The sequence below is a fragment of the Rhamphochromis sp. 'chilingali' genome, assembly GCF_963969265.1.
Source record: "Rhamphochromis sp. 'chilingali' genome assembly, chromosome: 5".
Lineage (NCBI taxonomy): Eukaryota > Metazoa > Chordata > Actinopteri > Cichliformes > Cichlidae > Rhamphochromis > Rhamphochromis sp. 'chilingali'.
Genome location: NC_137932.1, coordinates 38,047,898 through 38,068,749, shown reverse-complemented (window position 1 = coordinate 38,068,749; position 20,852 = coordinate 38,047,898). Strand labels below are relative to the sequence as shown.

At 45.2% G+C, this 20,852-nt stretch overlaps 1 protein-coding gene across 2 annotated transcripts; it reads right to left on the bottom strand.

Annotated features, from left to right (window-relative positions):
- Positions 1-290: 290 nt before the first annotated feature.
- LOC308397325 (uncharacterized protein) lies at positions 291-2,076 on the bottom strand. 2 transcript variants are annotated; one of them, XR_013971723.1, is made up of 2 exons: positions 1,616-2,076; positions 291-1,452 (listed from the first exon to the last, which is right to left on the bottom strand). XR_013971723.1 is itself a non-coding variant. In XM_080883179.1 (2 exons), the coding sequence occupies exons 1-2, from the start codon at positions 1,847-1,849 to the stop codon at positions 1,061-1,063; spliced, it is 474 nt and encodes a 157-aa protein (XP_080739305.1). In that variant the 5' UTR covers positions 1,850-2,076; the 3' UTR covers positions 291-1,060. The 2 variants fall into 2 exon arrangements, 1 of the variants encoding a protein (XP_080739305.1); XM_080883179.1 differs by having other exon boundaries at positions 1,768-2,076.
- Positions 2,077-20,852: the final 18,776 nt, after the last annotated feature.

Here is a 20,852-nt window from a genome sequence, read left to right as displayed (position 1 = left end):
CAAAGTCGTTCATATACTGTTTGATTATATTTGTGGACTGCCAATTACGCTGAGTTCCTGTTGTGTTGAGCCTATCCATTTCTTCATTTAGTCCAAGGTTGAGGTCACCGCCAAGAATGAGTGTGCAATCAAGGTGTTCAGAGAGTGCACTAAAAAAACCGTGGAAGAATGAGGGTTCATCAACATTTGGACCATATATACTAACAATACATAGTTTTTTGTTCAATATTGATAGTTTAATTATTAGAAATCTACCCTCTGGATCTATAACTGTATTGAGTACTGTAAAATTAACATTTTTATGTATTAAAATTGCTACTCCCCGTTGTCTAGAATTATAACCGGCTGCAAACACGTTAGGAAACTCAGGTGTTTTAAGTTCATTTAAACCTGTGACAGGTTTGTGAGTTTCTTGTAATAAAACAACATCTGCCTGTAGTTTTTTAAGCTGGTTAAATATTTTTAACCTCTTTCCTCTGGTGCCAGCTCCATTTACATTCCATGTGACAAACCTCAGCATGCCCTTAATTGTGCGTGTATGTCTAATGATGTATGCTGGGTGTTTCGTTTAGACAGGTGGAGAGAATATGGAAACATCCCTTGTTTGTAAATAGAAAGAGAAAAAGAAGTGTGGTGAGAGACTCCATAAGTCTGACTATGTGTGTGAATATTCACTAATATGAACAAGCGTGGCTTGCTTATGTGTCCTGCAAGTCTGTGCGTGCTGTGAGGCTGTTGTGAATGTGCTGCCGTTGAGCTGATGTGTTTGCGTGATCGTGTTGTGAAAATATGGAGAAATAGAGGGTGTTGTTTGTAGGTGAGTGGGGAAGTAGGTGACCACAGCAGTGAAAGACAAGAGAAAGAAATAAACCACATGAACTGTGAGCAACAACAACAAAAAAGAAACGAAACGGAAACATTCCAATTAAAGCAATGACGGAGGGTGACGGTGTTATATCTGCTATGACATCATATTGATATTACTAGCTTAAACTCATGTTAAAGGAGAGAGTGTGAACGAATAAGAAAAGAGTGTAGCGGGTTCTTATCTGGAGTGCAGTTAATATAACCACGGTGTGGTGCCGAGGTCGCGGTAAAGCTGTCCGTCCACGTAGAGCCGGTCCACGGCGATGACAGCACGGGAGCCTTTCTGGATGAAGCTACGTCGAACTGGGAACAGGACCTTGCGTCGTTCCAGGATCTCTTTGGGGAACTGGTCGTTCACGCTGAAGTCCGTTCCTTTCAGCTCTCTGCCGCGACTCTTCACCTGTTCCTTCTGTTTGAATTGACTGAATTTGGCCACAATAGGCCGTGGTCTCCCGGTCCGCGACCGCGCGCCCCCCAGGCGATGTACTCTATCGAAGTCGATGTTCTTTACGGTGTCCTCCGGCAGCTTCAGGTGGATTTTAATGAAGTTTTTCACCGTTGCCTCTGCGTCCTCTCCGGCAGTTTCTGGAATACCAGAAAACACAAGATTATCTCTCATGCTACGGGCTTGTAGATCGATAACGGACTCTTTTATTTTTTTATTTTCAATGTTTAGCTGGGTCACGTTATCGGTGAGAGATTTAACCGACTCCCGTAGCGTGGCATTTTCAGCGGCAAGCGTTTCCACCTGCTGCTGGCTGAATTCCAGGGATTCTCTCAGAGATTTAAATTCCCGGTGTAAAATCTCCACCAGGGACAGCCTCGCATCGAAACTGGACAATCGCTTGTCGATTGACTCCAGGATTTCTGCGATGTCTTTGCCGGCAGGCGATGTTGTACCGGGGGAGTCTGCCTGGCGACTTCTCTTCGATGACGGCGTCTCGATTTTGGCCGGGGAAGATGCACTCTGGGCCTTATGCATTACTAAATCTTGAAAACAGCGGTCGATGTAATCTTGGAGAGCGTCTAAACTCTCCCCGTTGTCCTCCAGGGTGTTAGAGATGATAAAACAGATGTTGTTAGTTATATGACAATTGATTAGTATATTTGGTAATACTGAAGCTTGGAAAACCTTTGTTAAACTCTATGCTACCATTTGCTTTTTCTCCGCCAAAATCTCCGGCGTCTGACGTCACCTACAACATCACTTCCGTCACTTACCGTTCCCTCCCTTGTCCATTTTTTCTAACACTGGCCCCACACAACATAGTTTGCATCCATGCACGTATCTACGCATTCATATGTGTCGCTCTTCAGAGGTTTTAGTCTGTGAGTCATTCGTCTTTCATCAGTTATTGTCCCCTTTGCTACCAATCTTTACATTATTTATCCTACATAACAGTTAGTTGTGTAGTTAATGTCTTTATTCAGTCTTTTATTTACTTATTCATCTATTTTTTGAATAATTTGTTCCATGTTTGTACTGGTTCTGTTTAAAGTAACCACCAAGCCTGACCTTGGACCACTGCAGCCACCCTGCCCAGGACCCTCTTCCCTGGAGAGAGCATTTCAGCTGGAGAAATACAGCGGACAGAGCCAGCGGGCATTTGACATTTCTCTGACATTTCCGTTCCCCCTGCTCCATTCTTTGTACATACACCTACTTGTAAACAGTATGATGGCTTTACACAAAAGCTTGGATTTTTGTAACAATGGCTTACTGGGTAGCACATAACCTTTTACAAGACACAGGGAGCAAAATACAAGACCTCCGAATCTCAAATTCTTTAGATCTCACTCCCTGTGTCTACCCACCTTTTACAGTGAAATATTGCTTCCAGGACTGTGTATACTGAAGAAAATAACAAGTGACGCCACATATTAAAGATCAAATGTAGAAGATCTAGTCTCTTGTGGTTCTGAACGGTATATGATGTTTGTGTATATTACACAGAACTGCCAGATTTCCAGCATCTGAACTCAGCTGCCCTCTATGTCATGCAGTTCAGTTAAAACTGTCCTTCTCAACCTAGCCAATTTCCCATTACTTTACACAGCCAAGGTTATGTCCTTGTGTGACATCCCATATCAATGGGAAATAAATTCAATTAAGGAGGTAAGATGCCATTTTGTTGGGAAATGATTCACCGTTTAGCTTCTAAGCTGCTACAAGTTCTCATTATCTGAGCTTTGTGTAGCGTGGGTGAGGAACAGAGTTAGACAACAGTACATTAAACTGCAGACCGCTACCAAGAAAAATTATTATTATTATTATTCCTCAATGATAAGAATAATTGTTCAGTAAAAATTAGTTGTCCTGCAGAAGCGTATATGAATATCTTTCCATACGCAACTTTATTTATCTATCCAGGTCTGCTTTTGATGCATTGTCAGTGTGTTTGGGATTATTGTCATGCTGACAAGTGAGACCATAGGGTGATGGTACATTTCTGTGTTCATATTTCCATCGATTTTGACAAGATCCCAAACACCACAGGCTGAAATGCAGCATGAACCATGACAGAGCCCCCACCGTGTCTTACAGATGGCTGTGGGCACGCAGTGTTGTCTTTTTTCTTACTTCCTCCATGCATATTGATGACATATTCAAATGAAGACCTTTTGCTACCACTTCTTATTTTCAGCCCACTTCTTGTGTAATTTGCCTTTTTCCTTGTTTCCATTCCTTAAGAAGCTTTTTGACTGCCACCCTCCTACCCTTCCATTTCTGGTAAGGCTTCAGCAAACAGATGGATCAACTGAAGGGTGCAATCTGCAAATCTCAGGTCAAATGTCAGATCATGAATTTCAGATAATGTTCATCTGTTGTAGATACTTTTGGGGGGCTGTCACATCTTTTCTTGTGCTTATTTTGTCCAGTTTTCTCAGTTTTGTTAAAGGATATTATGCACACTATGTCAAGTTTTCAGCTGGGAATAACCTTGTTGGTGCAAAAAACTTCAGGGTGGGCCATTTATATGGATACACCGTAATAACATGGGAATGGTTGGTGATATTAAAGTCCTGTTTGTGGCACATTAGTATATATGAGGGAGCAAACTCCTCAAGATGGGTGGTGACCATGGTGGCCATTTAGAAGTTGGCCATCTTGGATACAACTTTTGGTTTTTCAATAGGAAGAGGGCCATGTGACACATCAGACTTATTGGTAATGTCACAAGAAAAACAATGGTGTGTTTCAGGTAGTTTCAGGTGCTGCACATCTCGTATCTTCACACCATAGACAATTGCCTTCAGATGACCCCAAAGATAAAAGTCTAAGGGGGTCAGATCGGGAGACCTTGGGGGCCATTCAACTGGCGCACGACGACCAATCGATCCAATGTGGGTTAGTGTCAGACCAATAGCGGTGGTTTTGTTTGTTAACTTCACCATTCACATAAAAGTTTGCCTCATCACTGAACAAAATCTTCTGCGTGAACTGAGGGTTCCAATTTTTGTTTTGCCCATTCTGCAAATTCTGTGCACCTATCTGGGTCATCCTTGTTGAGATGCTGCAGTAGCTGGAGTTTGCAAGGGTGCCATTTGTGAGTAGCTAATATCCGCTGAAGGGATGTTCAACTAATGCCACTCTCCAGTGACATGCGGCGAGTGCTACGCTGTGGGCTCTTGCTGAATGAAGCTAGGACAGCCACTGATGTTTCTTCATTAGTGACAGTTTTCTTGCATCCACATTTTGGCAAATCCAACACTGAACCAGTTTCATGAAACTTAACAAGCAGTTTGCTAGCTGTAGCATGGGAGATGGGTGGTCTCGTAGGGTGTCTTGCATTGAAATCTGCTGCAATGACCCGGTTACTGTGTTCACCAGATATCAACACAAATTCGATCCGCTCCTCACGTGTTAACCTCCTCCTATTAAAGATCTAAAAACTAGCAGCGACTCTAGAGGTGCAAAAGAGGGTGACCTTGAAGGTGAGATTTGCCTAATTTAGCCTACAGCATGCAGCTTTGTAGCACTATCACGTTCATATACCTAAGAATATATCCTAACTGACACATAAAATTCAAATGTAGACATTATATTCACTAAAACCCATCATAATTTCCCAGCATACTAATCAAACATGTGGGATTTCTACCACATGCAGACACAGTAATCGTATTTATACACATTTATATACACATACTGTACACACTCCATTAATTAATCATTGCCCACAATTTGCAGTGCGGTGTCATAATTATGCCATCATTCAACATTCACAGTCTGAATGGAAATGAAGCAAGAGCTGTAGCAAGGTCTCTACATTCAGTTGCTGTTTTACCCAATCCATAAAGCAATATGATCAGGGAAGCAAAATACTTGCATGTTTATCCTCATCCTTAAAAAAATCTGCCTTGTATTCCAGACATTTTATCAGCTTCTAGATTAACAAACAGGATCATTGTACATTCATTATGCTGATATTCTAATACACTAGGACTGGAGATGGTTGGCCACTAAACATTAAATAAATCAGTATAATGGTTCAAACCAAACTAGTGCATCAATACATGAATTAGTGTGTCAGTCTTTCACCTTTTCTATAATGTTTCAGTATTTTGTGTGCATTCAGGGTGCTGAATTTTTATAATGCTCCAACTCATGCAGCTGAAGACTTCTAATTATCTCCCCTGAGGTGTACCGGTGCATGTCTGCATGTAAACTGTCTTTTTCAATATTAAATTCATCATCAGCAGTATAAATGAATCACATAAGGTTGGTTTCTTTTGGCACATGACTTAATAACATGCTACATGTTTCAGTCTTTAACATATGCTGCGATTTTCCGTCCTTATACTCTCGTAAATTGCCGACTATTAATATTTTCAGTATTTTATAATTGTCCGTGTGTCCAATAAGACAGCGTCCCTATATCATCTTTGTTTTGGTATAATGCTGTCTGCGCTTCCTGTGAATACTCTAACCCAGTTTTAAGGATTTTCATTTACATATCTTCAACTTTATGTGCGTGAGTGTTGAAAATGTCAAAAGTGCTGTGTTCATAACATCCGTTTTCTCCGTTCTCCGTTAACATCCGTTCTCTTCTTTGCTGTTCTTTCTTGTTACTACTCGCTGCTGCAACAGCGGTTTCCCCACAGGGATCATTAAAGCTACATAACTTCACACACTGGCAGCCCCGAATGAAAGGGAAACATGTTTGAATTTTTTTTTGCTTTTTTATGAAATATCTTGTAAGCACACAGTGTGTTCGTGGGCAGCGGTCTTTGCCAGAAATGTATTTTTTTGGAAACTTGCATGCACACGACTCAGCTTCCACTATACAGGTTGTACGGTAGTGTTATGCAGTTTCTGTGCTGTGCAGTCTACGGCAGGCCCCAAGAGGAAAACACATGTCAACACCCACGCTGCTAAAATTACGTTTTAGTTTGTCACACATACTCAGAGTGTAGACTGGGTACTGCTGAATTAAGGTTGTTATGCTTTTACCACCACGGCTGGCAGAGTGCCGTTTCCGTGGTGTTTTATGGGTGTGCAGCGCCAGAATGAGTTGGAGCAATCCATTTGACGTCAGACTGCAGTGCATTTCGGCAGCTAATTTTCTAATAACTGAGGCATCTTCTCTGTTTCTGCATCATTTATATACCTGAGAGCGGTGTTCACAGACAGGGTTCCTCTTAAAATGCTATTGCATTGCTGAGGATAGGCCACTACATTTATCCTTACTGGATTGAGCATCATGACTGGGCTTCCCAAATCCACACTGCTCATCAAACTATTGCAAATTGTCCTGACTGGCCAGCATCGAGAGGAAGTCGAGGCACTACGGTTCCTGCCTGATGCGATTTATTGCCCTGCACACAACAGACTAATGGCCCATTGGCTGCAAACAGGGAGCAAAAAGAGGCTGCTGCTGCTGTTAATGAGGACTGTCTGTGAGAAGAGAGTGGAGAGGAAGAGTTAAAAAGAGGTGAAGACCGAGAGAGAGAAGAGAGAGGGAGGGAAGGAGAGGGGGACGGCAGATGGAGTGAAGGGGTGAGAGTGAAAACGAGAGACAGATCGTGACGATGAGCTGAGAAAGGGACTGAGACAGGAGTGGAGAGTGGGAGGAGAATGAGAGAGAACAAATGTAGAAGATAGACAATAGAGAGGCAGAAGCTGTGTGAGAGAGAGAATTGGGGAAATTGAGAAACAATAGTACTGAGTGGTAAAAAATAGCATGTTAATGTAATGTGATTACTTTTCCGGTAATTACAAGCAGAAGCTGTAACAATTCACTTACTGCATCACTGTCAGTAATCACACTAATACCCCCTAAAGTTTGGGAATTTTGGTGGTCAGCTTGTTTTCTTTTTTACTAGGAATTATATGGGAGGGCCGGCATTCATTTAATCACTGTGTTCAGGGAGAGACTGCTGTGGGGCCTGTTAGGTTGGAGTAGTGGGTAAAAGAAGCAGAAAGCAGCTAGCCTCGAGCAAAGTCTTTATTTAATGCCATAGCTGCCTTGTTTCATGTTGGATCTTAAGCACTGGTAGGCTTGCAGAGCTCACTGTGTTTTTCACTCCTCTGCGAATTGCTACCTTATCGTGGTGGAGGGTTTTGTGTGCCCCAGGGATCCCAGGGGCTATGTTGTCTGGGGGCTTTTGCCCCTGGTAGGGTTTCCCATGGCAAATTAGTCCTGGGTGAAGGACCAGAAAAGACCATCGAGGGAACAGTTCACTCTGCCCGGGATAGGGTTACCGGGGCCCTGCCCTGGAGCCAGGCCTGGGGGAAGGTGCCCAAGGGCAAGCTTCTGGTGGCTGGGCTTTAGTCCATGGGGCCCAGCCGGGCACAGCCCGAAAAAGGGACATGAGCCCATCTTCCTGCAGGCCCACCACCTGCAGGAGGCACCGCAGGGGTCGGGTGCAATGTGAGTCGGGCAGCGGCCAGGAGCGAAGGCCCTGGCAGACCGATCCCCGTGAACCAAGACTGGCAATTAGGACATGGAATGTCACCTCTCTGGTGGGGAAAGAGCCTAAGCTAGTGCGCGAGGATGACAGGTACCGGCTAGATATAGTCGGGCTCACCTCAACGCATGGCCTGGGCTCCAGAACCAGTCTCCTGGAAAGGGGCTGGACTCTGTCTCAGTCTGGAGTTGCCCCTGGTGAGAGGTGTCGGGATGTGGCGAGTATCTTAGTATCCCCTCAGCTTGCTGCTGGTATGTTGGGGTTTCTCCCAGTGAACGAGAGGGTTTGTTCCCTTCGCCTTCGGGTCAGGGAACGGGTCCTGACTGTTGTCTGTGCTTATGCGCCAAGCGGCAGTTCAGAGTACCCAGCCTTTTTGGAGTCCCTGAGTGGGGCACTGGAGGGTGCTCCTCCTGGGGACTTTGTTGTCCTACTGGGAGACTTCATTGCTCACGTGGGCAACAACAGTGAGACCGGGAAGGGCGTGATTGGGAGGAACGGCCTCACGGATCTGAACCCGAGCGGTGTTTTGTTATTGGACTTCTGTGCAAACCACAGATTGGCCATAATAAACACCATGTTCGAACATAAGAGTGTCCATAAGTGCACGTGGCACCAGGACACTCTAGGCCACACGTCGATGATCGATTTTGTAATCGTATCACCAAACCTGAGGCCATATGTTTTGAACACTCGGGTAAAGAGAGGGGCTGAGCTGTCAACTGATCACTACCTGGTGGTGAGTTGGATTAGGTGGTGAGGGAGGACACTGGACAGACCTGGCGCACCCAAACGTACAGTGAAGGTGTGCTGGGAACGTCTAGCAGAGGCCCCGGTTCACGAGATCTTCAACGCACACCTCCGCAGAGCTTCAACAGCATTCCGAGGGAGACTGGGGACATTGAGTCCAACTGGACCATGTTCAGCACCTCCATTGCCGAAGCCACTGCACGGAGCTGCGGCCGCAAGGTAGTTGGTGCCTGTCGTGGTGGTAACCCCGAACCAAATGGTGGACACCTGAGGTGAGGTGAGCCAACAAGCTGAAGAAGGAGTCCTACCGGGCTTGGTTAGCCTGTGGGACTCCAGAGGCAGCTGATAGGTACCTACAGGCCAAGTGGAATGCGGCGGTGGCAGAAGCAAAAACTCGGGTGTGGGAGGAGTTCAGAGAGGCCATGGAAAAAGACTTTCGGACTGCCTCTAAGAGATTCTGGCAAACCGTCAGGCGACTCAGGTGGGGAAAGCGGTGTTCTACCTGCACTGTGTATAGTGCGGGTGGAGTGCTGCTAACTTCGACTGAGAAAATTGTCAGGCGGTGGAAGGAATACTTCGAGGACCTCCTCAATCCCACTGGCACGTCTTCCGTGGCAGAAGCAGAGTCTGGGGACAAAGGAGATGACTCTCCCAATCTCTGGGGGCGTGGTAACTGAGGCAGTTAAATAACTTCTTGGTGGCAGAGGCCCTGGTGTGGACGAGGTCCGCCCCAAGTTCCTGAAGGCTCTGGATGTTGTAGGGCTGTCTTGGTTGACACATCTCTGCAATGTTGGGTGGGGATCAGGGGCAGTACCCATGGACTGGCAGACAGGGGTGGTGGTCTCCATCTTTAAGAAAGGGGACTGGAGGGTGTATTCCAACTACAGGGGAATCGCACTCCTTAGCCCCCCTGGGAAAGTCTATGCCAGGGTGCTGGAGAGGAGAGTTCGTCCGTTAGTCGAACCTCGGATACAGGAGGAACAATGCAGTTTTCGCCCTGGTCGTGGAACACTGGAGCAGCTCTTTATCCTCTCGAGGATACTCGAGGGCGCGTGGGAGTTTGCCCAACCAGTCTACTAGTCTGTTTTGTGGACTTGGAGAAGGCATTCGACCGTGTTCCTCGGGGGGTCCCTTGGGGGGTGTTCCGGGAGTATGGGGTGTCTGGCCCATTGCTACAGGCCATTCAGTCCTTATCTCGTTCCTGGTGGGTGATGGGGTCCACCAGGGCTGCCCTTTGTCAGCGATTCTGTTCATAATTTTTATGGATAGAATTTCTAGGCATAGCCAAGTGGCGGAAGGCTTTCACTTTGGTGGTCTCAGGATATCATCTCTGCTTTTCGCAGATGATGTGGTCCTGTGGGCTTCATCAGGTGATGGCCTCCAGCTCGCCTTGGAACGGTTGGCAGCCGAGTGTGAAGCGGTGGGAATGAGAAACAGCACCTCCAAATCTGAGGCCATGATCCTCAGCCGGAAAAGGGTGGAGTGTCCACTCCGGGTCAGGGACGAGACCCTGCCCCAAGTGGAGGTGTCAGGGCTCTGTATGCGGGCAGGCGGAGATGAGGATCCAAATGCAGGACTTGGAAACAGAATGCAACTCAAAAACCTCAGCTTTATTGCTGGCACGAAAACAAAACAGGAAGTGAACAATGAATACTGAGAACCAAAACACACAGGCACAATCTGAGGGTACAACGCGACAGAGAGCAAAGGCAAACACAGGGCTTATATACACAGGGGAGTAATCAGGGAATGGAAAACAGGAGGGAAGCACAGCTGGGAGAGATAGGTCAAACGAGACAGGGGGAGTGAAGTTAGACACACTGACATAAGACGTAACCCTTCAAAATAAAACAGGAAACTATTCTCAAAGACTAAGAAGCGCGGACTTAAACAGAAGGAACACACGGGCAGAAAAGACTAAGCACAGAAGTAAACCTAAACTAAACATGAGGGCATAAGAACAAAACCTAAGAACTAAACCCTAAACCAGAATAAGCTGGAACATAGAATAATAATAATCAACACAGGATAACTCAAAAATCAGATCATGAATAATAATACAGAAGAATACCAAAAACATAAGAAACTGAAAATGCTGGATCAGAATGACCCAGAACCGTGACAGGAGGAGTTTAAGTATCTCAGGGTCTTGTTCCATCACAAGCTGCGGGTAGTGTCCAAAAGAACGAGATTGCGAATACAAGCAGTGGATATGGGTTTTCTCCGAAGGGTGGCTGGCCTCTCCCTTAGAGATAGGGTGAGAAGTTTGGCCATTCGGGAGGGGCACCTCCACATCGAAAGGAGCCAGTTGAGGTGGTTCGGGCATCTGACAAGGATGCCCCATGGGTGCCTCCTGGGTGAAGTTTTCCGGGCATGTCCCACCGGGAAGAGGCCCCGGGGCAGACTCGGGACACGCTGGAGAAATTATATCTCTCGGCTGGCCTGGGAACGCCTTGGTGTTCCCCCGGATAAGCTGGAGGAGGTGGCTGGGGAGAGGGAGGTCTGGGCTTCTCTGCTTAGGCTGCTGCCCCCGCAGCCCGGCCCCGGATAAGCGGAAGAAAATGGATGGATGGGACTGTGTTTTTCAGATTTGAAGATCTCAGCAGACGGGAGTCCTGGAGCTCAGTCATCAGGCCACCAGATTTTGATGACCTCCAGATTTTAAACAGGCTGAACCGCTGTGAACCCAAATTTATAGTCTATAAATCTCTTTACAACACCCATGAGCATGTGGTAGGGACTAATAAATATGTGCATACTTATTCCTACTCCATTTCGGACCTGATGGTTGAGCGGTTATTTAATGGGATGTTATTTACTTTACTTGACCATATGTATGTCTGCATGTATATGCAGGTATCTGTTTCTATGTGTATTTGTATATTGTCCAGCATCACATCTAATTGATATCTGCTGGTACTGTAGTGTCACTGTTGCACAAGCTGAGAAAAATCTGTGCAAAGCTATTTTGTCAGTGTGTAGCTAGTCCTAATAAGACAGCATATTGGGACAACTTTCATATCACTGAAGGAAACTGAGTAGCAAAGAGTAGTTAAAAATAACTAGCTACTTTAACTATCCAACAAGTAAGTGAGTATTTGATGATACTTTTTGACCCATGCTAAAAGGACGGAGAAGAAAGTGACTGGAGAGACAAACACAGAACGGCATACAGTATTAGGGTGAGGAAACAACAAGAGGTGATAGATAAAATGAAGGAGCGAAGAAGAAAAGTGTAAAAGGAAACTAGAGAAGTGAGAGGAGTGAGTGTACTTAATACTGCATGATCCTTGTGACAGCTCCTGCTTTTATAACAGAGAGCACATGGTGGTCTGTTCAGTCTGACACACAGGCAGAGGGACTTGTCCATCCGTGTTCAAACAGCACGTATGGGTATACACTGACGCACACACACACTCAGGTTGAGTTGTAGTTTGTGGAGCATACAATGTCGTGTTTTCCATGCAGATCAGTGCCACAATTTAATTTAAACAACACCAGTGAAAACGGATGGTCAGTGTCCAACATGATTTTTTAAATTCAATTAGAAATAAAAGATGTGCCCTGAAATATTGGGACATGCAGTTATGGGAGCTGTCACTTCCCATCTTCTATTTTCATTTTCATAGACTTGCATTAAGATAACTCAAATATGATTACATGGAAGCGTTGTCCAGTATAGATTTTAGTTTGGAATTTTAGATATAAGAGTGGGACCTGGACCATCAAATCCAATTGATTCAATATGTATAGAGAATTCCTTTTTTATCAGAGGAACCTATGGCTCAGGTCGTACAGCATGTTTTCCACTAACATTTTGAAAATGGTGTGCAATGCTGGAATTTTTCGTATCAATCCAACACCGAGTAAATGCAGGGCCAGTATTAAGATACCAATAACAATACCATTGCTGTTCCCTTATTACTGTTCACTTATGTGTGGGAAAGAAGTGTGTCGTGATCTATGATTAATCATTGGTTTTAAATGAAGACATTTTAATGACAACTAAATCACTGTGATTTGTATTGTACACAAAAATTAGTGACCACATGTCGTGGTCCTGAGTGTGACGACTCAGTGTTTTGTATTTCTTTATAATATTTTATGTTGTTGTTTATTCTGATTATATATTCCGTTAAGATTTGCCATTTGTTAGGTTTCTGTTTTGTGCCTGCCCTGGTCCCACTTCTCTGTGTTCCCTCTGTCCATGTCCATGATGTTATTATGTCTGCTCATGAGTCTGTATCTGATAAGTTCTGTGTCTCGTCTGGATCTCTGTGTGTACTTCCTGTTTTACTTTGTAGGTCTGTGCCTTAGTGATGGGATTTCCGGCTCTTTTTAGAGAACCCGGCTCTTTTGGCTCGGCTCACTAAAAAGAGCCGGCTCTTTCGGCTCCCAACCGGCTCTTCAGGTTGTTTTGTTGCTTTAATTAATTTATTATTAACAACAATATAAAATTATGCACAAAAGGAATTACTAATGTTAAAAAAACGTGGTTTTATTTATATGTGTTTATATATAAATATATACGGTGGCCCCTAGAGACAAAGCACGTACAAACTCCAAAAAGCACGTACAAATTCCAAAGCACATTTCTAGCGTTAACTGAACTTCCAAAACAGAGCTACCTAGATCACTTAAATTACACAATTGAAAGCGTATGTGTATTGTTCAGTGTTGGGACTAACGCGTTATTAAGTAACGCGTTACAGTAACTACGTTATTATTGTGGTAACGAGCACGGTAACTAGTTATTATGCCAAAACCGGGAACGCGTTACTCGTTACTGGGATTTAGATAGGCCCGTTATTCGTTACTTCGTGTGGTGGCTATCGCGGAGCTTCCACAGATTCAATAACATTAGCAAGTGGTGGAAGCCAGCAGGTGGATGAAGGAAAAGGGAGGCAAGAGGAGAGACCCGAAGCGGCCGCTGGTCCGAGAGTGTCAGGTGAACTGAACTTCAGGTAAGAAGTTATAACCTGCAGTCCATCTGGGTCAGATATGAACCAAGTTTAGGTGGAGTTTATTTTCGTTGTGCTGACTTTTTCGTACTGCGTGCTAGCTAGCATGACGGAGTTTCTACACTGTAATCCCAAAAGTTATTTGCATTCAAATGGTTTAGCTATGATCGCTGACAGTAATTAATTTTCTTTGTAAAACTAAAATCATTTAACTGTGTCAGACAGAACTCATTGGTGGAAGCTTTTTGCACTTAACCTATATTGTTTTGCATGTGATGCACTAAAATGAATACATTTAACATGGTCCTTTCTATTTTAAGTTTATTCTAATAAATAGTTTAAGTTCAATTTTTTATAAGAGAATAAGTTTTAAACTCAACACTCAAATAATAAAAGTAAATTTGATGTTTACTGATCATGTTTAGTTGAAAGCACTTTCACTATTTTTAAGTTTTTGTTGCCTCTCCCATATTTTTCCCAGCACTGGAACCGAAGAGACGTCTGGACTTGTTTGTCAGGAAAAATTAAGACAAGTCGTTTTTGGTGGTTTTGCCTGGGATTGGACATGTTTGTTTCAGTCTAAAGTCGATAGGGAGTACTTTTCCTCAAACCTCCACGCAAACTGGTGAGTTAAATCTTTGTATTTCAACTTTAAGCAAAAATAGTTGCATGTTACATTACGCAAATGTGCACGCTAATTCAATCTACAGTGAACCCTCGTTTACCGCGGGGGTTACGTCCCAAAAACAACCCGCAATAAGTGAAATCCGCAAAGTAGTGAAAAGTATTTATTATAAATGTTTTAAGGCTGTAACCCTCACAGCCTTAACCCCTGCTCATGCGTAATGGTTCTAGCATCTTCCTCGTCCATCCAAACCCATCCATTGTGTGATGTGAGCACATCCAAACCGTGTTCAGGGTTAGCCCGGGTCCGGACTCCGGCCCCGGTCAGAGGAGGAGGACCAGAGCACGGCCGGGCACCTCCAGCCGTTCACACGGACAAATAAACCTGTCATTATTCTCTGCACAGCCGCGCTCTGACGCTCAGCCCCTCGCTGAGGCTCGAGGGGCTGAACACCGCTCCTCTGCACCTGTACGGCCTCTCGTAAAGTTTACTTTATTAACATGTGCGCCGCTGCAGCGCCATACAGAGCTGAGCAGCGTCTCGTCCTCGGCCCTCGCTGCTCCGTGCGGTACATCGTACTGAACTCTGCAAACGGGACTCGTGTTTCAGAAAAACTCGTGTTTTTTCCTCTCTCTGGACTTAACACTTTACTGAGGTTTGGATGTGACAATAATAATAATAAACAGCATTTATAGAAATACAATACTTTGACCTTTTATACTTGTGTTACTCTCCACCAACAGGTTAACTCACAGTTTTTTCCCCCCCTCTGTAGAATGCTGCTGATGGTGACCTTGAAATCCCAATAGGAATCATCTTCAATGGTGAAAACGGAAGTCCAGAGCAAGAACTGAACCCCTCCCAGCTGGGGATCCTTCTAGAAGGCAATGTGGTAATGGATTCCATCTGCAGTCTTCCTTTGGCAATGTGTCTCCTGTTTGGACTGACTTATGCACTCCACTTGGAGTACCCAAAGTGCATGAAGAATACATTCCTGTTTATCCAGCAGATTATGCTGAATCTGGGACGAAACGATCCTCCTCCAAAACTCCAAAGGCTAAAAAATGAGCTTTCAATGTGTGCATAGATACATTGAATGTTCACTCTTCATTGAGCAGCTTTTTCCCAAGTTCAGGAAGTCATTATTGTGTTTGTAATTGTCTTTTTTTGTTTTTAGTGGATGGCAAAACCAGGGCTTAAAGGAGTAGTTCACTGATTTTACATACTGAGATATGTTCTTACCTTAGCTTTGAAGAGTTGATGCATACCTGTCTTGTCTTTGTGCGAGAGAAAGGCTCTCCCATATATTCCAACTACCTCCACTTTTTGCTCCTTTTAGAAGCTACCGAGCTCCTCCACGTTTTCCCTATTTATGTAAAATTACATGAAAAGTTACACTATCTAAGTTTAGTTTCACTAAATTTAACGTATAGATTTTTTAAGCCGATAAAAAGGGGCACTATATTACAAGCGCGCAGTAACCCTAGTGCACTCTGGAGCATAGACTGAGTTACTGGGGGGATGAAGAAGTGCTCCTACAGTGTTATTACACCTTGTAATATAGAGTCCCTTCTTATCGGCTTAGAAAATCCACACGTTAAATTTAGTTAAACTAAACTTGGAGAGTGTCACTTTTCATGTAATTTTACATAAATAGGGAAGACGTGGAGGAGCTCGGTAGCTTCTAAAAGGAGCAAAAAGTGGAGGTAGTTGGAATATATCGTGGCTCAAGAGTTGGGAGTTCGCCTTGTAATCGGAAGGTTGCCGGTTCGAGCCCCGGCTTGGACAGTCTCGGTCGTTGTGTCTTTGGGCAAGACACTTCACCCGTTGCCTACTGGTGGTGGTCAGAGGGTCCGGTGGCGCCAGTGTCCGGCAGCCTCGCCTCTGTCAGTGCGTCCCAGGGCGGCTGTGGCTACAATGTAGCTTGCCATCACCAGTGTGTGAATGTGTGTGTGAATGGGTGGATGACAGGTTGTGTAAAGCGCTTTGGGGTCCTTAGGGACTAGAAAAGCGCTATACAAATACAGGCCATTTACCATTTATTTATTTTATATGGGAGAGGCTTTGCTCCATTTGCATGACTGAGGGCTCGCACAAAGACAAGACTGGTACACATCAACTCATCAAAGCTGATTTTACATATCTTATTATGTAAAATCAGTGAAATATTCCTTTAATTTCATTGTCTCGCTGGGGCCATTCCTTATTCCATAGTTTTTATTTTTCCAAGTTAAAATATTTGTGAAAATAATTTTTACTGTTACAACTTGTTACCCAGAGTGTCGCACCAAAGTTCTTTACTTGTGATACATAGTTTTATCTGTTTAAAAGATTTGTTTTAAAGAAAATGTTTTATTGGAAGTCCAATTGTGCAAACAAAAAACTTACTATTCAAAAAAAACTACCTCAGAGACCACAAATAAATTCTTGTCAAAAAGTGGCTAGGAACAACTGAAATATTGTGTTTGTTTCTGAAAGAAATGTCTTCTTAGAAGTGCCATGTGTAAAAATTGGAATACTGTTCAAAGGAAAACAAAAGTCTTGCTTTGTTATAAATAAAGTAAAAAAACAAAAAACAAAAAACACTTTAGTGGTCTTTGGTTTTGAGTGTGTTTGCCTTGACATATTAAGTTTTAGTAATAATAATACATTTAATTAAAAGACGCTTTTAATTAAACACTACGCAAAAAAGTGAGTTTTGTAATATTAGCACCACTTAAACAATTTAGTTTTTTCTATTAGTATTAAGTTAACTGTACTTAAACAAATTATTTTTGAAATATTGAATACTTAAACACTTTAGGTAGCGATGACTCAATATAGTAAATTGTGACAATTTTACTTTTAAGTTTACTTGACTAAATCAGTTAATTTTTTGTTTTGGGTTGATTACTCAAATCATTTGAAGGGAATCGGTTTCCTCAAACGATTTAAGTGTATTGAACTTATCCGGGTTCACAGTGTATACAGCTGGGTGGGTGCTATGTTACTGATGTTGAACTTTATTTTGTTCATAAGGTTAATTATTAGAGTTGCCAACCGTCCCGTAAAAAACGGAATCGTCTCGTATTCAGAGAAAATATTACGCGTTTCGTATTGAGGTGAAAAGGAACAGTTTGTCCCGGACTTCAGCTACAATGAAAAAGACACAAAGCTGGAGTTATTCTGTCTTTGCTGCACAGCTGCATCTTCTTCTCTCATCCTCTCACCCTCCCTCTCCTATTTCTACTTCAATCATGAAACTGATCAATGATCAGCTGATCGGCTTTTCTCTCTTGTTTATTTATCGCCCACTTTGCGCCAGAAAGAAGAAACCAGCGGATGTTGCGGTAAACAACAGCAGCACGTTTAAGCTTGATCAGCTGTTGTTAGAATTTATTTAATATTAATTTCTAGTATCAGCTGATGTTTGCTGGAGCCACAGCTGTAAACCTGCTGGTCATGATATCGGTTTGGTTATGTGGTGAGAGGGAAACATGAAGATGAAACCAGGAGATGTCCTTACTGGATCATCAGAGCTGTGATGGAGAAACAGGTTTACCTTTTAGTTAACATGAATGAGTTGAAGGGAAGTTATGAAGTAAACTAGTAAGTAAGTAAGTAAACTTTATTTATTAAGCGCTGTGAAAAGCGGAGGACTAGAGAGGCACGGCTTGACTTGCGACACGTGGAAGGTGTTATGGATTTTCATATTCCGGGGCAGTTTAAGACGGACAGAGACAGGGTTAATCACAGAGTCGACTTCAAAGGGACCAATGAAAGTGGGAGACAGTTTCTTGGATTCAGACCTGAGTGGGACGAATCTGGTAGACAGCCAAACCTTTTGTCCAGGTGTGTAGGTGGGAGCAGGGGTCCGGTGGCGATCCGCCAGGCGCTTATTGCGTTCCACTGTGCGGAGAAGGGAGGCCCGAGTCGCTCTCCAGGCGCGCCGACACCTCCGAAGATGCTGTTGGACAGAGGGAACAAAGTGCTCACCTTCGACGGCTGGGAAGAGTGGAGAGGTTGATAGCCCAAGGACGCCTCGAAAGGGGACACACCGGTGGCAGTAGAGGTAAGGCTGCTATGAGCGTACTCAATCCATGACAGTTGCTCGCTCCAAGTTGACTGGTTAGTGGATACCAGGCACCGGAGAGCTGCTTCGAGCTCCTGGTTGGCACGCTCCATTTGGCCATTGGTCTGTGAGTGGAAACCAGAGGAGAGACTGACCTGAGCTCCGAGGGCACTGCAGAACTCCTTCCAGACACGTGACGTGAACTGCGGTCCTCTGTCTGACACAATGTCCGTGGGGATTCCATGGAAGCGAAAAACGTGGTTAGTTAGTAGCCGGGTGGTCTCTAGAGCAGTGGGGAGCTTAGGGAGGGCGACAAAATGAGCAGCTTTGGAGAAACGGTCCACAATGGTGAGAATGACAGAGTTACCTGACGAGACGGGCAGACTAGTGATGAAGTCAACAGCAATATGCGACCAAGGGCGACTCGGAGTCGGCAGAGGTTGGAGGAGGCCAGAGGGTGGTTGATGGACGCTCTTGTTTTGAGCGCAGGTCGAGCATGCAGAAATATACTCGCGGAGGTCTTTGGCAAGGGAAGGCCACCAGGCAAAACGTTGAAGGAAGGTAATAGTGCGGTGGACCCCTGGGTGGCAGGTGAATCTGGCAGTATGAGCCCAATGTAACACTCGTGACCTTACTGAGGAGGGGACGAAGAGCAACCCTGGAGGTCCCGTTCCGGGGTCTGGTTCTGTCCGCTGAGCCTCTCGAATAGCCGACTCGATCTCCCAGGTCAAGGCCCCAATTACACAGGTGGGCGGTAGAATGGGAGAGTCCCGAGTTGCGTCTTCGGAGGCGGCGAATTGGCGTGAGAGGGAGTCTGGCTTGACATTACGGGAACCAGGTCTGTAAGTGATCGTGAACTCGAATCTGGCGTTGAGGCGTTTTGCCGATCGAATGTACTCCAGGTTCTTGTGATCGGTCCAGACCACAAATGGCTGGGCAGCGCCCTCTAGCCAATGGCGCCACTCCTCCAGGGCTAGCTTGATGGCTAGTAGCTCTCGATCTCCCACATCATAGTTGCTCTCTGCAGAGATGAGACTGCGTGAAAAGTAGGCACAGGGATGCAGTTTACCTCCTTGCTGCTGGGAAAGCACCGCCCCCACTCCAGCGTCCGAGGCATCCACCTCCACAATGAACTGCAGGTTGAGATCGGGTTGGACGAGAATGGGCGCCGAGGCAAAGCGGTCCTTCAGATGGGCAAATGCTCGTTGAGCCAGCTCATCCCAGCAGAAGGGAACCTTGGGAGAAGTAAGACGGGTCAGAGGTAGGGCAAGTTTACTGTAGTCGCGAACAAAGCGACAATAAAAGTTTGCGAACCCCAGAAAGCTTTGAAGCTGTCTACGGTTGGAAGGGGTCGGCCAGTCGACAACGGCTTGAACTTTTGCGGGATCAGTTTTGAGGTTACCCTGATCGATTACGTGGCCCAGGAAGGAAACAGTTGAGACATGAAACTCACACTTTTCCCCTTTAACAAAGAGACGATTTTCGAGGAGACGCTGAAGGACTTGCCTGACATGGCGTTGGTGGTTAGCGACGGAGCGGGAGAAGATGAGGATGTCATCCAAGTAGACGAAAATGAAATGGTCGATGAAATCTCGGAGCACGTCATTCACGAGAGCCTGCAACACAGCTGGAGCATTGGTGATACCGAAAGGCATTACAAGATATTCGAAATGGCCCAGGTGAGTATTGAAAGCTGTCTTCCACCCGTCTCCCTTCCTAATCTTCACCAGAGGCGGTGAGGCCGCGATAGTCAATACAGGGCCGTAAACTCTTATCTTTCTTGGTGACAAAAAAGAAACCAGCGGCAACAGGTGAGGACGAGGGGCGAATGAGACCAGCGACAAGTGACTCATTGATGTATTTTTCCATGCTTTCCCGCTCCGGTCGAGACAGGCTGTACAACCTACTGGTCGGGAGTGGCGCGCCTGGGAGGAGGTCAATCCCACAATCGTACGGCCGGTGAGGGGGGAGGGAGCGTGCCTTATCTTTACAAAACACTTGCGCCAGGTCGTGATAAACAGATGGTATGGAGGACAGATCAGGCGGTTCTGAAATAGTTTTATTGGTTAGTAGGCTCATGGCGGGGGTGGCGGCTTTTAAATAGGACATGTGACACTCCTCCCCCCACCCCGAAATACTTTCTTTCCTCCAATCAATCACACGGTTATGTTGACATAGCCAGGGATAGCCTAAGACTAATGGTGTGAGTGGGGCTTTAAAGACGTACGGTTTCAACATGATTGCCAGAAAGAGTCAGGGAAATCGGTTCTGTGATATGAGTAATGTCTGGAGGAGGATTCAAGCGCAGGACTCCGGTTCTGATGCTCACAAGAAGGGTTTATTTACAATTCACCAGGTGTATATACAAGAATGTGCGTGGGGGGGGGGGCTATATACAGCTGAGTGGGGGGGGAAAGGGGTCTCCAGGGAAGTCCAGGGGAAAGCACGCGTTCTTCAGATTATCCACTCACACGATCACAGGCTCACACTCCGACACTGCCACACGGGAATCACACGGGGGAAAATCCAGGAAGCTGCGTGGTAGACAACGATCCAGCGACGAATAGCAGTCACCTCCTGGCTTAAATGCTGCTCCCCTTAATGAGACCCAGGTGTCTCATCTCCCGAGGGCGTGGGCCGAGGGCGTGAACCCACAGTGAGTTCTGCCCCGGTGAGAGAGAAGAGAGAG